The 18,015-nt window shown below is 36.6% G+C and overlaps 1 protein-coding gene across 1 annotated transcript in view; it reads right to left on the bottom strand.

Annotated features, from left to right (window-relative positions):
- BRDT (bromodomain testis associated) overlaps positions 1–10,008 on the bottom strand; it is a 51,246-nt gene extending 41,238 nt beyond the window's left edge. The window contains exons 1-3 of the mRNA XM_055340641.1: positions 9,817–10,008; positions 8,757–8,894; positions 7,236–7,350 (exon numbers count right to left, since the gene is read on the bottom strand). Coding sequence (XP_055196616.1) covers positions 7,236–7,350; positions 8,757–8,894; positions 9,817–10,005 — 442 coding nt within the window. The 5' untranslated portion in view covers positions 10,006–10,008. The remainder of the gene's footprint in view (positions 1–7,235; positions 7,351–8,756; positions 8,895–9,816) is intronic.
- Positions 10,009–18,015: the final 8,007 nt, after the last annotated feature.

The raw sequence follows: 18,015 nt of genomic DNA, 5'->3' as shown, positions 1-18,015 counted from the left end.
TAATAGCACACAAATGGAATTTAGAAAAAGAATACCTAATATCAAGCCCTGAAAAGAAAAATCCAGTATTTTAGAGATTTAACAGAAAAGGATAATGCCAAGAGACTACAGAATGGGAAATAAATTCACAAAACTAGAGTGTGCACCAAGAATAAAGGAATTTCAAGAAAGAGTAAATTAAAAGGATTATTCACTGTGACCAAGTGGGATTTATTCCTGGGTTGCAAGGGTGACTGAAAATCCATAAATCAATGTGATACATTAAATTAATAAAGAAAGGACAAGAACCTCATGATCCTCTCAATAGATGCAGAAAAAGCATTTGATGAAAACTTTCACAGTGTAGGGGCAGAGATAACATACCTCCAACTCATAAAAGCCATATATGAAAAGCCCACAGCGAATATCATTCCCAATGGGGAAAAACTGAGAGCTTTTCCCCTAAGGTAGGAACACAGCAGGGATGTCCACGTTCACCATGGTTGTTCAACATAGTACTAGAAGTCCCAGCCTTAGCAATCAGACAATAAAAAGAAGTAAAAGGCATCTGAATTGGCAAAGAAGTCAAACTCTCACCCTTCAAAGATGACATGATACTCTATTGGAATAAACCTAACCAGAGAGACAAAGGATTTGTACTCAGAAAACTACATAACACTCATGAAAGAAATTGAGGAAGAGACAAAGAAATGGAAAAGCATTCCATGCTTATGGAGTGGAAAAACAAATATTGTGAGAATGTCTACGCTACCTAGAGTAATCTATACATTCAATGCAATGCCTATCAAAATACCATCAACTTTTTTCACAGAGTTGAAACAAATAATCCTAAAATTTGTATGGAACCACAAAAGACCCCAAATAGCCAAAGGAATGTTGAAAAAGAAAACCAGAACTGGTGGCATCACCATCCCGGACTTCAAGCTCTATTACAAAGTGTATCCTCAAGACAGTATGGTACTGGCACAAAAACAGACACATAGATAAATAGAATAGAGAACCCAGAAACGGACCCTCAATTCTATGGTCAACTAATCTTCCACAAAGCAGGAAAGATATCCAATGGAAAAAGACAGTTTCTTCAACAAATGGTGTTGGGAAAATTGGACAGCCACATGCAGAATAATCAAACTGGACTATTTCCTTATATCATACTCACAAATGGACTCAACATGGATGAAAGACCTAAATGTAAGAGAGGAAACCATCAAAATCCAAGAGAACAGAGGCAGCAACCTCTATGATCTCAGCTGCAGCAACTTCTTACTAGACACATCTCCAAAGGCCAGGGAGACACTGGCAAAAATGAACTATTGGGACTTCATCAAGATTAAAAGCTTCTACACAGCAAAGGAAATAGTCAACAAAACCAAAAGACAATTGACAGAATGGGAGAAGATATATGCAAATGTCTTATCAGATAAAGTGATAGTATCCAAAATCTCTAAAGAACTTATCAAACTCAATACCCTAAGAACAAATAATCCAATCAAGAAATAGGCAGAAGGCATGAACAGACATTTCTTCAAAGTAGACCTACAAATGGCCACCAGATAGATAAAAAAAATGCTCAACATCACTATCAGGGAAATACAAATCAAAACCACAATAAGATACTACCTCACACCAGTCAGAATGGCTAAAATTAACAAGACAGGAAACAACAAATGTTGGCAAGGATATGGAAAAAGGGAACCCTCTCTTACACTGTTGGAGGGAATGGAAGCTGGTGCAGCCACTACGGGAAACAGTATGTAGGTTTCTCAAAAAGTTAAAAATAGAGCAATTGCTCTACCTGCTATTGCCCCAAACATATAAAAGTAGTGATTTGAAGGGGCACTTGTACCCCAATGTTCATAGCAGCAATGTCCACAATAGCCAAATTATGGAAAGAGCCCTGATGTCCATCGACAGATGAATGGATAAAAATGTGGGGGATACACACACACACACACACACACACACACACAATGACTACTCAGCCATCAAAAAAATGAAATCCTGGGCAGCCCGGGTAGCTCAATGGTTTAGCACCGCCTTCAGCCCAGGGCGTGATCCTGGGGTCCCAGGATTGAGTCACGCATCGGGCTCCCTGCATGGAGCCTGCTTCTCCCTCTGCCTCTGTCTCTCTCACTGTGTCTCTCATGAATAAATAAATAAAATATTTTTAAAAATTTTAAAAGGAGTACTGGTCTTAAAAAAAAATGAAATCCTGCTATTTGCAACAATGTGGATGGAACTAGGGGGTATTATGCTACATGAAATAAGTCAATCAGAAAAAGACAATTATCATATGATCTCACTCATACATGGAATTTAAGAAACAAAACTGAGGATCATAGGGGAAGGGAAGGAAAAATAAGACAAAATCAGAGAGTGAGATAAACCATAAGAGATTCTTAATCCTAAGAAAGAAATTTAGGTTTGCTAGAGGGGAGGGAGGCGGGAGAATGAGGTAATGGGTGATGGACACTGAGGAGGGCACATGATGTAATGAGCACTGGGTATTATCTAAGACTGTTGGATCACTGAACTCTACTTCTGTAAAAAATAATACATTATATGTTAATTAACTGAATTTAATTTTTTTTAAAAAAGGATGAACATAGCAAAGTTTTCTACAACCATTATGATAAGTATTTAGCTCTATACTGATGCCTGTCTTGGCTGAATAAAATTTGATTTTGTGAGAAAAAAGATCAAAACCGTACTAAAGTAATATTCTATTTTTGGACTTATGAAAATAAAATTTATATTCTCTAATCAATTGAAAAAAAAAGAGTAGCCTTCTAATGCAAATACTGATAGAGGTTAAATAAAATGAGAATAGAAAAAATTTACTTAAATTTTGCCACATCAAAACTGTAAGTAACCCTAACTGACAAGAACTTTTAAAGTAGTGTTAAGAATTTTCTAGGTGATATAGTGAAGCTAGAGCTTATATTGAAGTGAATTCATGAATGTATAAGAGAAAAGCAAAAAATGGAACAGCAGCCAGAAAGAAACAAGTAAAACACGAATTTTAAGATTTTATTTATTTATTCATGAGACACATGCGCGCACGCACACACACGCACACACACACACAGGCAGAGACAGAGAGAAGCAGGCTTCACTCAGGAAGCCCGATGCAGGACTCGATCCCGGGACCCCAGGATCACACCCTGGGCCGAAGGCAGGTGCCAAACCGCTGAGCCACCCACGGATCCCCAAAACATGAATTTAAAAGGTAAGATACGGGATCCCTGGGTGGCTCAGTGGTTTAGTGCCTGCCTTCTGCCCAGGGCGTGATCCTGAAGTCACAGGATCGAATCCCACATCAGACGCCCTGCATGGAGCCTACTTCTCCCCTCTGCCTGTGCCTCTGCCTCTCTCTCTGTGTTTCTCATAAATAAATAAAATCTTAAAAAAAAAAAAGATAAGCTACTACAGCTTGTTTACGAGTAATGAGACTAACTCTATAAAAGAGAGATTAAGGATGTTAGAAACAGAACCAAAGGAATAAAAATCCTTGACAAGGTCAAGACAGAAGAGAGAAGATCCAGGTCATGAAGGCAATGTCCCAAAGTGACAGAGGAGGAAAGGATCCTGTTTATAGACTTTTGTTCTAGCTGATCCCTCTGCCTGGAATGTTGTTCTTTGTTCAAATCTTAACTTCCTAATGAGGCCCACTCAGAACCCATAATATGTATTTGCCTCTTTCTCTACTAGAACGTAAACTCAAGGTGGCAAAATTTTTTGTTTCATTCATTGATATATGCTGGGTACGCAGAACTATGTTGTAGCACCTAAAAGTTACTCAAGTATTTCATCAATCAATAAATCAACACCAATTCAATTTACTGTACTAAATTTTAATGTTTTCTTTGCCATAAAGTAGCAACATGTAACCACATTATTTGGACTAGCTACTGTCATATGACAGCTTCCCTACCACTGTGCATAAAAATGACATGACTCTGGCAGTAGAATGCTCCCAGAAAAAATTAATTGAAAACCTCGATTTTTACTCCAAAGCCAAATCCCACTAATCCCTCAAGGCCAGACTCAAGTTCTATCACCACTAAAACCTTTCCCAGGTTTACCAGTGTGAATCAGTTTCTTACATTTTTGAACCACAGCACATACTATGCATAATTTCATTTGACTTTTATTATAACATTTTCTCAGTTATTTTAAGCTATACTTACTTTTAAAGATATATCCATTTTATTTTATTTTTTTAAAAACCTTTTACTTTTTTTTAAAGATTTATTTATTTATGAGAGAGAGAGAGAGAGAGAGAGAGAGAGAGAGAGAGAGGCAGAGACACAGGCAGAGGGAGAAGCAGGCTCCATGTCGGGAGCCCGATGCAGGACTCGATCCCGGGTCTCCAGGTCGCGCCCTGGGCCAAAGGCAGGTGCCAAACCGCTGAGCCACTCAGGGATCCCCCCATTCATTTTATTTTTAAAAATATTTTATTTATTTATTGGAGAGAGAGAGAGAGAGAGAGGAGAAAGAGAGCACAAGTGGGGGAAGGGAGCAGAGGGAGAAACAGACTCTTCACTAAGCCTGACTTAGGACTCGATCCCAGGGGATCCCTGGGTGGTGCAGCGGTTTGGCGCCTGCCTTTGGCCCAGGGCACGATCCTGGAGACCCGGGATCGAGTCCCACGTTGGGCTCCTGGTGCATGGAGCCTGCTTCTCCCTCTGCCTGTGTCTCTGCCTCTCTCTCTCTGCATGATTATCATAAATAAATAAAAAAAATTTTAAAAAGGACTCGATCCCAGGACCTTGGGATCATAACCTAAGCCAAAGGCAGACACTAAACTGACTGAGCCACTCGGGCACACTATTCCATTCATTTTAGAGAAACAGAGACAGAGTGGAGGAAGAGACAAAGGGAATCCTGAAGCAGACTCCCTACTGAGCACGAAGCCCTACACAAGGCTCTATCCCAGAACTCTGAGATCATGACCTGAGCTGAAATCAAGTCCCCTGGTAAACCGAATGAGCCACACAGGTGCCCCTCAAGTTTTACTTGAAACTAAAATGTAAATTAAACTTGAGAGTTAGGGTGGTAACCCCATAAAATGGGCATTATAAGGGACAAACATCCAAATACATATTGACAAACAAAATCAAAGAAATTTTGTCTGAGGGAAACTTATGCTCTTAGCAGTTATCTGATCACCCGAAACATGTAGCTACAACTTAAATATCAGGAATGTATTAAAGTGTTTTCTTAAGGGAAGCATGCTAGAAATAATATTTTAAGTCAGCAATGATTATCACTCTGCTTTAACAATTTAAATTGCATACTAATCTATATATTATCTAATTTATAAGGGTTTGTTTTATTTTTATTTTATTTTTTTAAGATTGTATTTATTTGAGAGAAAGGGAGAGATAGAAAGAATGTGCACACAGGCACATGTGGGGCAAAGGGAGAAGCAGACTCTCCCCCCAAGCAGGGAGCCAGACTTGGTACTGGCTACTGGGAGTCCAGGATCAAGACCTCAGCCAAAGGCAGATGCTTAACCGACTGAGCCACCCAGGCACCCCTGTAAGGATTTATTTTAATTTTCTTTCAGAACCCTAGGACTTATATTTTCAGACTTAAGTTCAATCTTTTCCAAAGGTGAGAAAAAAATAAAAACTTTAATAAAAGAGTGAATATCAGGGCACTTGGGTGGCTCAGTGGCTGAGCATCTGCCTTTGGCTCAGGTCTGGGGTCCTGGGATCGAGTGCTGCCTCAGGCTCCCTGCAGTGAGCCTGCTTCTCCACCTCTCACTGTGTCTCTCATGAATAAATAAATAAAATCTTAATAAAAGAAGAGTGACTAGGGCAGCCCCGGTGGCGCAGTGGTTTAGTGCCGCCTGCAGCCTGGGGTGTGATCCTGGAGACCCAGGATCAAGTCCCACATCAGGCTTCCTGTGTGGAGCTTGCTTCTCCCTCTGCCTGTGTCTCTGCCCCTCTCTCTGTGTCTCTATGAATAAATAAAATCTTAAAAAAAAAAAAAGAGTGACTATCTCACAGGATTAAGTAAAGCTTTAAGTCATGACCCATCTTAAAGATCTACCAACAAGGAAAAAAGTATACTTTCCCAATAAAAACAACGTTTGTAGTGGGGTAAGTCTCCTACATCCCAGCCACTTAACTGTACACTTTATAAACATGAAAGTGAAATATTTTCCTAACATTATACAAAAAGAAACTAACATGGAATTAAGGAATTTGTCTAAAATGTACACCATGACTGATCCAAAAATAAAACAGCATTTTATCTATGACAGGCTTGGTTAACCTCTACAATAAATCCACTTGAATACTTAAGATTATTTTGTAGCTCATATTAAAATATTATCAGCTGTAAAGTGGTTTTTTGTTTTGTTTGGTTTTAATTAAGAAAGAGAAAAAAGGAGGATATTCAGACTCAACAGTAACATTTCATTCTTAGCTATGGGATCTTTTGGTACAAGGAACATTGACAATTTTGGCCCTCTTATTAGTACAGTACAGATACAAAATCCACTAAAAATACTAATAAATTTAGGACACCTGAGTGGCTCAGCAGTTGAGCGTCTGCCTTTGGCTCAGGGTGTGATCTTGGAGTCCTAGGATCAAGCCCCACATTGGGCTCTCTGCATGGAGCCTGCTTCTCCCTCTGCCTGTATCTCTGGCTCTCTCTCTCTCTCTCTCTCTCTGTATTTCTCATGAATAAATAAAATCTTTTAAAAAATACTAATAAATTTATAAGTGCCTACTGTGTGAATGGCACTATATTATACTATGGCATTGGAGCCATAATCAATACAATCCTCCCTAATCTTGCATGATAGCCATCTTTCTTTTCAAAGTTTGCCTTACTGTTTAAATGGACATTTTATACGAATACAATAAGATATAGAAGGATTTTTTTTAATATATTTATTTTGAGAGAGAAAACATGCACACGGTAGTGGTGGTGGATAAAGGAAGAGGGAGGGAAAGTTTGAAGCCAAGTCTGCACAGAGCCTAGTGTGGGGTTCAATCCCACAACCCTGAGATCAGGTCCTGACTACAAAACAAGAGTCAGACACTTAGCTGACATGCCATCTGGGTGTCCTAGCATATAGAAGAACTTCTGAATGTCTATCTCCTTTGAAGGGTTTATTATTTAGTTCTAGTCATTATATTTATATATGTACTTACACACATTCATATATAATACAAAAGACACAGAAAGTAAGAAAACTTAAAACTTTTCTGTCTTACCTTTCTTTACTCTTTCCTTACCACCCACAATTTGTTCTTCTTGTGGCATCTGAGATAATTTCTGCCTAAACAACTTCTCTAGAGCTTGTGCCATAAGAACAATGTCATCTCCAGGCTAGAAAATATATAAACATAAAGTTACACAATATGGTCACTACACCAAATTTCAACAATTCAGGCTACCTTAGAAGGGCAGTGACACAGTACTCTTCAACATTATTAAACAGTATTTACTGTTTCTAAATTAAGTGTAAGAAATAGAAGTATCAGTTTGTATTTTAAATTCTAACATTCTACCCTTTTAACTTCTAAAAATGACCCAGGTAACCTTTCTTAGTACTAGAGGATTACAATCCAACCAATCCTACTAATACGAAAAAGTAAAATTTCTACTTCACAAATAAGTTAAAACAAAACATGTTCATGGCTGTGCAAAGTGCATGATTTGACTTAATGTGATTCAGTTTTCAGTTAACTAAGTGACAGAATGATGCTGCAAAGCTAACTCAGTTTTTAAATCTAACTATCTGCTTAAAAGTCTTTGGCTTGCTTTATTCACCACTGATAAAAAAACTAAGTAAATTACAAAGCAAAAGCCTAAAATAGAGAACACTTATTTCAAAGTTAGGTACCTTAGTCTCCTGAAGTTACTGAACTTCATTTTAAAATGTTAAATGTAAAAGTTTACTTGGAATTGTTAAATTAAAATTAAGTTACCAATGGCACTTTCAGAATCCCATTATTTCTGATATTTTAAAAAATCCATACTGCCGAAGTCTTAAATTTAAGATGGCACTGATAGTTTGGGAATCAAAATTTCTATTACATTTCAGCATCAATAGTGACTTTAAATAGATGGGATATAAGTTTAAAAATGTTTAGATATATAACAGCTTAAAAAGAATGCAGCACTCTAGGAAACAGGAATACTATTTGGAGAAAAAGCTGAATATATAAATCCAGTTTTACAGATGAAAACAAAAGTGAAAGTTAAGTTTTACAGATGAAAACAAAAGTGAAAGTTAAGGTCAAATGTCCACATATATTATCAGACAAGCCAATGCATGAACACAAATGAAAATACTACTAACTAGAACATAACAGAATGTGTTAGATCTTTAAGTTAACTTGTCACAGAGTTCATATGTATGTAATTTGTTTGAATCCATACCATGAACATTTAACTAAGATTAGTATATAATAAAGTTTACCATTTATAACTGAAATGGTAGAAATATGGTAGAGAACGCTCTGAAATGATACAGAAACCTGCGATCATTGGTATTTCATTTTTCAAAACATAACACATCGTTACAGCTATTTAGGCAAAATGATGGCAAATAGATTGAATAAATACTGATACATGAAAATCATGAAATCCAGTAAAAAATAAACACTATTCTTAAAAATATGTAAAATACCCCAAATCAAGATTTGAAATCCGAAATCAGCACACTTTTTATATACATCTTCTATAAATAAGAGCAAAGAATTATTAAGTATAACATAAGGCTTACATACCTTGTTGTATAAATAACAATTTGAGAACATTACATTGAAGTCTTCTATACATTCTGAGGCTCTCACATAATATTTATGTTCTAAGCGCTTCTTAATTGTATTTAAATCCATTGGGGTCTTTATAATGGTGTAATAATCCTACAGTTTTTAAGAAGAAATTCTAAATGTTAGTAAGAACAAATTCACTGCAACTAAATTTAAGTTTAAACCAAAATTTTTGTGTTGAGAAACTAAGCAATGGCTTTTTTTTTTTCAGAGAAAATATAACAAATAAAGAATAACAAAGACAATGATGTAAAAGTAGAACTATCCTGGAAAATAAAAAGTGAAGGACATGAAGAAGAAAAACCTAGAATTTATTGAATCTGACAGATCCAGAGTATAATCCCAGTGCCATGACTTACTAACTATGCCATAAATTACTTAACCATCCTATTATCAGATGGCTGAAAATACCTAACAGAAGACCTAAAGTTGAATTCTATACATGATGCACATAAGTCTACCAAGAAGTATCAAGAGCAACTTCATGAAGGTCACCTTCATGACAACTTGCATCAAAAGGTCAAGCGAGAGCCCCCTGGGTGGCTCAGTTGGTTGGGCATCCAACTTCTGGTTTCAGCTCAGGTCATGATCTTGGGGCATGAGATCAAGCCCCATATCAGGCTCCATGCTCTGCAATGAGTCTGCTGGAGATTGTCTCCTTCTCCCTCTGCCCCTTCCCCTGCTCACACATGCACATACTCTCTCTCTAAATAGATAAATCTTTAAAAAAAAAAGTCACATTCAAAAAAAAAAAAAGTCAGATAACACATTCTATAACAAGAACACATGGACTATAATGTACCAAACTGTTAAAATAAGAATTTCAATGCTCAGAAAAATGAACTTTGTTGTCTAGGAAAAAATACTCATTGGGAAATTCTTCAGTGATACAGAATAAATTAGAGGTCTTTATTAAATTCAATATATTTTATAAGATTAAAGACTAGTTTCTTTCTTTCAGGGATTCACAAGGGTTTTCTCTTTTACAACCAACATAATCATAAGATATACTTACCGGCAACTTTAGTTTCACAGCATCCACAGGCTGCTGAAAAGGCCAGGAAAAGCTATGCTTCCATAAAGCCTTCAGGACAACTTTTTGTAGATACTGCAGTTGATTTGTTAATCGCCCATTTTTCTTTGTATTTAGATATTCTGGTGGTGGAGGGTTAACAATGGCTGTCTGTCGACTTGACAGAGACATTGTCAACTGGGTCAAATTCTGATATTACAATGTTGCCTATAAATACGTGTCCTTAAAACACAAAAACAAAACTTAGTTACCTTCAAAGCACATTTGAAATGGTTTCTATAGGAAGTAAAAAGTGTTAAAGAGTAATATTATACTTTACAGCACATCATGATTAAAACAAAAAAGCCAAATGATAAATAAATCCATTTGTAAACAAATACAAACCTTTGTCTGTATAGGTAAGAGTTGTTTCATTATGTGTGCCTTAGTTTTGGATGATTTAAGGGATTTCAAACTTTCACAGTATTACTTCTGCCTTTCTAAAACACAAATTGAGGTCTCAGCAGGGAAAGTCTTACGTTTCTGGTAAAAAATAATAGGAATGTTAAATGTAACAGTAGTATACAGTTACTCCAAAATTATTGATTCACTGAAAGCAGAAAAGCAAAATAAAGGATTTTTCTAGCTAACTTAAAGTGATTTATTTACTTAAGTAGGCTCCACCCCCAATGTGGGGCTTGAACTCAGGATCCTTGGATCAAGAGTCACCGACTCTTGTTTTATCAACTGAGCTAGGCAGGCACTCCTAAGGCAATTTACTTTAAAACCTATTAGAAATATGACACATGCTAAATGCTACTCTTTAGTGCATATTAAAACATCTAAAATTAAAAATAGAACTTTGTATTTCAGACAGACAGTATCTAACATTCCTAAACAGCATTATTAAAGGATAAAAAAGCAAAGGCACTACCAAGTATATCAGCAAAATGAAAAGTGCAATTACTTAATAGATCATCCATTTTTTGAGAATAGTGTTATTTTTAGCCAGTATATCTTTGTTTCCATTAAAACAGTGTTAGTTCTCAACTGCATATTAACCAGTTCTGAATCTTTAAAATTTATGATAAACAGGGCAGCCCTGATGGCCCAGCGGTTTGGCGCCACCTTCAGCCCGGGGTATGATCCTGGAAACCTGGAATCGAGTCCCTCGTCAGGCTCCCTGCATGGAGCCTGCTTCTCCCTCTGCCTGTGTCTCTGCTTCTTTCTGTCATGAATAAATAAAATCTTTTAAAAAATTATGATAAAATATGTAACATAAAATTTACCATCTTAACCATTTTTTTTCTTTTTAAGTAGGCTATATGCCCAGCATGGAGCCCAACCTAGGGCTTGAACTTGCAACCCTCAGATCAAGACCTGACCTGAGACAGAGCCAGACACTTAATCGACTGAGCGACCCAGGTGCTCCTATCATCTGACCATTTTTAAGTGTACAGTTCAGTAACGTTAAGTATATTCATTTTTGAGCAATTAATCTCTAGAACTTTTTCATCTTGCAAAACCAAAACTCTATACCTACTAAATAACTCCTCATTCTCATCTCTCCCCCAGTCCTGGCAACCACCACTCTTACTTGATTCTATGACTTTAACTACTCAGGGTCTCTTATGAGTAGAATCATATAGTATTTGTCTTTTTGTATGACTGTTTATCTTAGCATAATGTCCTCAAGATTAACCTATCCTGTAGCATGTCAGAATTTCCTTCATTTAATAAGGTTCAGTATTTCATTATATATATATATATATATATATATATACACACACACCATATTGTGTATCCATTCATTCATCAATAGACACGGGTTAACTTCCACCTCTTGGCTGTTGTGAATAGTGCTATTAACATCGGTGTATAATTATCACCTCAATAACCTATAATTCTTATGGATAGACCTCAGAAGTACAGAAGTGAGAAGTGAGGGATCATATGGTAAGTTGTTTTTTTTTAAATCTGGTACTGTTTCCCACAGCACCTGCAACACCACATTCTCACCAAGAGTCTACCGGGTTCTAGTTTCACCATATCCTCACAACCCTTTCCATTTTGTTTTTTTAACAGCAGCCGTTCTAATAGGTGTGAGTTACTGTGGATCATTTTAAAAATACCAATGCCCAGGCACTGGAGATAAGGCTTGCAAATCTGCTTGTTTTTTAAATTTCCCTAGTGCTTGTGATGTGTAGCCAGGATCAAGAAACACTATGCTGAAATCAATTAACTTGGAGGTGATTATCAATCTTGTAATTCATCACACTTCATTACACTCTTCTCATGTTACACAAACATAAAAACTTTTTTTTTAAGATTTTATTTATTTATTCATGAGAGACACAGAGAGAGAGGTAAAGACATAGGCAGAGGGAGAAGCAGGCTCCCCACAGGGAGCCCAATGCAGGACTCAAACCCAGGATCCTGGGATCATGACCTGAGCCAAAAGCAGATGCTCAATGTGTAGGAGATATCAGAAAGGGACACAGAACATAAAGACTTCTAACTCTGGGAAATGAACTAGGGGTGGTGGAAGGGGAGGAGGGCGGGGGGTGGGGGTGAATGGGTGACGGGCACGGAGGGGGACACTTGACGGGATGAGCACTGGGTGTTATTCTGTATTTTGGTAAATTGAACACCAATAAAAATTAATTTATAAAAAAAAAAAAAAAAAAAAAAAAAAAAAGCAGATGCTCAACCACTGAGCCACCCAGGCACTCTATGAACTAAAACTTAAAACTCTTAATGTCATTAAGAACAAAGAAGATATTTTAGTCTTGCAACTGAAACTGGTTCTTACTGTTTTATAATTATTTCAAGTTAGTCTATCTTTGGAGTGTCCCAATCACTATATCCTCCCTCTTTCACAAAGATAACCACTATGATCAATTCTATCCCCTTAAATTGTGATTATTTTGACCTTTACATAAATATAGTACTTACTATATATTACAGTCTGGCTTTGCATCAATGTTATGTTTGTGAGATTTAACTATGTTATTCATTCATCTTCATTGCTGTATAGTATTCTATGATTGAATTATACCAGTCTATCCATTCTTGTTGTAACTTTTGGGTTGTGTCCAATGTTTGATAAATAACGCTGCCATGAACATGATTTGTAATGAAAATGTGCTTGCATTATGTTGAGTATAAACCCAGAAGTAAAATTGTTGGGTCTGAGGTTATATATGTGTTCAACTTTAGTAGATAACCAGTTTTCCAAAATGTACCAATTTATATGCACAACAGAAATCTGAGAATCCTACCTTCCCCACATTCTTGTCAATATTTGGTATCAGTTTGTTCCATTTCAGCCATTCTGGTGAGGGTATAACGGGATCTCATTGTATTTCACTGAGGATCCATATGAAACATCTTTTTAATATGTCTATTTATCACATGAGTATCTTCTTCAATCACCTGTTGAAGAGTCCTACCCATTTTTCTTTTGGATTGTCTGCTATTATCTTATTTTTAGTTCTTCATATAGTCTGAATACAAAGTCCTTGTTGTGTGTTCTAAATATCTTCTCCATGCTTTTCCCTCACGACCTCATTTTTAGTAGGTATTCTTATCCCCTCCTTCCCAATGCTAATCCATCAGCCATTACTCTGCTTCACCACTACCATGTTTGTCTACTTGTTTACAGTCTCTCAACCGTCCCTCCCTCCTTCCCAGAATGTAAGAGGATCTCAATTTACAAGAGACCCTTTAAAAATTAACTTTCCTTAGCTTATTTCCTTTTCTGTATTTCATAAGTGCCTCATCTCTTTTCCATGAAGATCTTCTTTCCCCTTTTCCAGAATCCTACTATTTCATTAATTATTCCTTTATTTCCATTATTGTTTCTTCTTTTATTAGGTTTAGGAAGGCTTTCCTCTACTTAAAGATCATAAAATACATAATTTTATTTCCTGCTCTTCTTAAGACTACATTTTCTTCACTTAATTCTTTTTTTGTAATTAATTTTTGCTGGTATTTCTGTCTATGGATATGCTCTAGTCAGTGTCTTAAATTATTTCCCTAAAAACACCTTTCCACACAAAAACCTGCACACAGGTGTTTATAGCAGCTTTATTCAAAAATTGCCAAAACTTGGAAGCAACCAAGATGTCCTTCAGTAGGAGAATGGATAAACTGGAACAACATCCAGACAATGGAATATTATCAGTGCTAAAAAGAAATAAACCATCAAGCCATGAAAAGACATGGAGGGATTTTAAATGTATATAAGCAAAAGAAGCCAATCTGAAAAGACTACATACTATATGACTCCAACTATATGACATTCTGGAAAAGGCAAACCTAAGGAGACAGCAAAAAGGTCAGTGGTTGCCAGGAGTTGAGGAGAGGGAAGAATAAAAAGAGAACAGGATTTTTAGGGCTTGTGAAAAGCCTGTATTAGCTCATGATGATGGATACATGCCATTATATATTTGCCCAAACACTTAGAATGTACAATACCAAGAGTGAACTCTAATGCAAACTAAGGTCTTTGGGTGATAGTATCATTCATTGTAGGTTCATCTACTATAACAAATGTACCACTCTGGTGGAGGATGTTGATAATGGGGGAGGGCAGCATATGTGGGAGTCAGTAGGTATATAGGAAATCTCTGTATCTTTCAACTTTGCAGTGAACCTAAAACTGCTCTAAAAAATAAGGACTTAGGGGTGCCTGGGCGGTGCCGTAGGTTAAGTGTCCAACTCTTGATTTTGGCTCAGGTCATGATCTCAGGTCATAAGATCAAGCCTCATGTCAGGCTCTGTGCTCAGCATTGAATCTCCGGAAGATTCTCTCTCCCTCCACCCCCACCTCTTAAGAAATAAGGACCTAAAGAAAACACCTTTCTTGCTACATGCTTATTAACATAGAAAACAGTCAATCAACCAGCCGTGCGTACAAAATATATCCATCTGGTTTCTCCAACCCCCTTATGAAACTGCATTTCCAAAGATCACTAACACCTTGAAATATTCCAAAGCCCTCACTGTCTTCCTCAATTACCTTCCCAAACTTCTCTGTAGTATTTAAAATGGCTAACAACTCTCTTAAAATTCTTCTCCTAGGGCACCTGGGTGGCTCAGTGGTTGAGTGTCTGCCTTTGGCTAAGGTCATGATCCTTTGATGGAGTCCCACAGCGGGCTCCCCACAGGGAGCCTGCTTCTCCCTCTGCCTGTCTGTGCCTCTCATGAATAAATAAATAAAATATTTTTTAAAAATAAAATTATTCTCCTCCTTTATATCCTATATATCCTTTTCTATTTATACAACCTCCTCATATGTCCCTTGTATTTCAAACCCCACTTGTCCTTGTTTTCTTGTTTCTGGTACTTTGATCAAATATCTGCACAAAATTAGTCAAATCCCAAAATTAGATTTTTGTAGTACCTATAAGATAATACTAACTAGTAAAAACTTAAGATAGCATGTATTGGGGGGTGCCTGGCTGGCTCAATTGGTGGAGCATGTGATTCCTGATTGGGGTTGAGGGTTCAAGCCTCATATTGGGTATAGATTACTTAAAAATAAAATCTAAAAGGGTGCTTGGGTGGCCTAGTCAGTTAAGCATCTGCCTTCAGCTGCCTTCATCTCAGGGTCCTGGGATCAAGCCCCACATTGGGTTCCCTGCTGAGCAGGGAGTCTGCTTCTCCCTTTCCCTCTACATCTCCCCCTACTTGTGTTAACTTTCCCTCTAATAAATAATATTTTTTTAAATCTAGAAAAAAATGGGGCACCTGGGTGGCTCAGTTGGTTAAGCCTCTGCCTTCAGTTTAGGTCATGATCCCAGAGTCCTAAGATGGAGCCGTAGGTTGGGTTCCCTCCTCAGCAGGAGGTGGGGGAAGTCTACTTCTCTCTTTCCCTTTGCCTCTCCCCCTGCCAGTGCTCGCTCTCTCTCAAATAAATGAATAACACCTTTTTAAAGTTCTAAAAAATAAAATAAAGGGGAGCCTTTATTTTCAGTTGGTTAAGTGTCCGATTCTTGATTTCAGCTCTGATTATGTTCTTGGGTCATGAGATAAAGCCCCACATCAGGCTCTGCACTCAGTGCATGGTCTGCTTGTCCCTCCACCTCCCTGTGTTTTCTCTCTCAAATAAATAAATAAATAAAATCTTTAAAAAAATAAAATGAAACAGCATGTATTGGGATAAAAGACTGTATGTCTCCTGATTAGACAAAATACAATATATACAGTACCTATAAAGGCTTTTGGCCAAAAATATGTAACAAGCTTTTATCTTTTTTAAAATTTTTATTTATTTATGATAGTCACAGAGAGAGAGAGAGAGAGAGAGAGAGAGAGAGAGAGAGAGACAGGCAGAGACACAGGCAGAGGGAGAAGCAGGCTCCATGCACCGGGAGCCTGACGTGGGATTCAATCCTGAATCTCCAGGATCGTGCCCTGGGCCAAAGGCAGGCGCCAAACCACTGCGTCACCCAGGGATCCCTGTAACAAGCTTTTAGATTTAACTTACATGTAACAGGAAATTAAAGGGCTAGGTCTTCACTGTCCTATATGACAAGCTCTAGCCACATAGAATTATTTAAGTTTAAATTAATATTATCAAAATAAAAAAACTCATCCAAATTTCAGATGCTCAATAGCTTTATATGTCTACTGGCTACTGCATGGGACAACGCAGCTATAGAGCACTGCCATCACTGCAAAGAAGTTCTGTGGGACAATGCTTGAGAAAATGAAACAAAATCTTAAAAAAACAGAGAAGTGTACAATATAATATCCTATAAGACAAATAACCTAAAACAAGTTTAAAAAAAAGATGAAAAAAGACAAATGGCCTTTTATACAAAGATTATAAAAGAAAATGTGGAGTAACTGCTCTGAATTAAGATATAACTGAACACAATTTATCATCCTAGATCATATTTTGGTTTGAAATCAGCTATTAAAGACATTTTTAGACAACTAGGAAAATTTAGGGAATTATTCAATTTGACTGTTGTGAGAACACATTGAAAGGTATGAGAATAGTATGGTGATTACATAGAAAAAGATGTATAAATCTATGCTCAACAAATTTGATGTCAATAGTAACATCTATAAAATAGGTTAAATGGTGTAGGAGAAAAACCTATATACACAAGCAAACTTGGCAAAATACTGACGATTGTTGGTAGATATATAGGTCTTCTTTGTATCTTTTTCTTTAGGTTAGAAATTTTAAGCAATAAACTTACAGTACATTGTGCTTGAGAGCTGTAGATAGACTATGAGTAAGAGCTGTGATAATTATCACTGGGCAAAGCAAAAAAAAAAAGTTAATATTTGATAATCTGATAAGGATCTCAGAAGTATGCCTGTGTTCTTTGGCTGGAGGTCCTGGATTCTAGCTAGAGAGCTTACAATAGAGGACTAGGAATCATTTCCTTTATAAAATATTCTTTGTAACTAACCGTCTTTCTGTTCAATGTAATCTTATTTAAAATTTTTTTAAAAGTTGTTTTTTTTTTGGCTTTTTATACTTGGCAAATTTCTGTGTTAGTTGCCACTATTTTACTTTCTACAGAGTCTTTCTTTTATTAATTGTAACTCTTGTTCTTAATTATTGAAAAAGGTTAATAATAGAAAAAACAAAATACCAGCATAAGGGCTCAGCAACACCCTTCAAAAGATTTTCACCTTATTTGATATAATGGTGGGTCATAATCAGCTGAACAGTGTCACACTTTGTCATTTATTTAAATGGATTGGTTACTTCAAGGTTTTCTCTAAAATCACTTACTTATATTCAAACATGATTAAACTATGGAATTATAAGTATACAGACAAATATATATAACCTATAGCCTATTCTGTCTCTGTGAAAGTCTACTGTTGTTTTGAATGTTTATGGTGAGTTGTCATTTTATTGTTACTTTTGCTTTCAAAAGTTTTTACCTGTGGATACATTTCTACAAAGACAGATAGCATGGGCAGGTAAAATCTAATGTCAATAAGAATTCAATATTATTCAATGGGTGTTATATAATAATCACCCATTACAATTGCTCAAAGACAATGTACAATAGGTTAGGAAAAGTTCTGGTTTACTTTGATGAAGATAATCACATAACTAGCATCACCATGTCATATCATTCTATGGTTCCATGAGCAAATTAACTGAAAATCAAATCTGTTTTGCCCACTCAATAGTTCAATATAAATGTAATAATCTGTAAATAA

This window comes from Nyctereutes procyonoides, unplaced genomic scaffold (assembly GCF_905146905.1).
Source record: "Nyctereutes procyonoides isolate TBG_1078 unplaced genomic scaffold, NYPRO_anot_genome, whole genome shotgun sequence".
Taxonomy (NCBI): Eukaryota; Metazoa; Chordata; class Mammalia; order Carnivora; family Canidae; genus Nyctereutes; species Nyctereutes procyonoides.
This window is presented reverse-complemented; position numbering and strand designations above follow the sequence as displayed.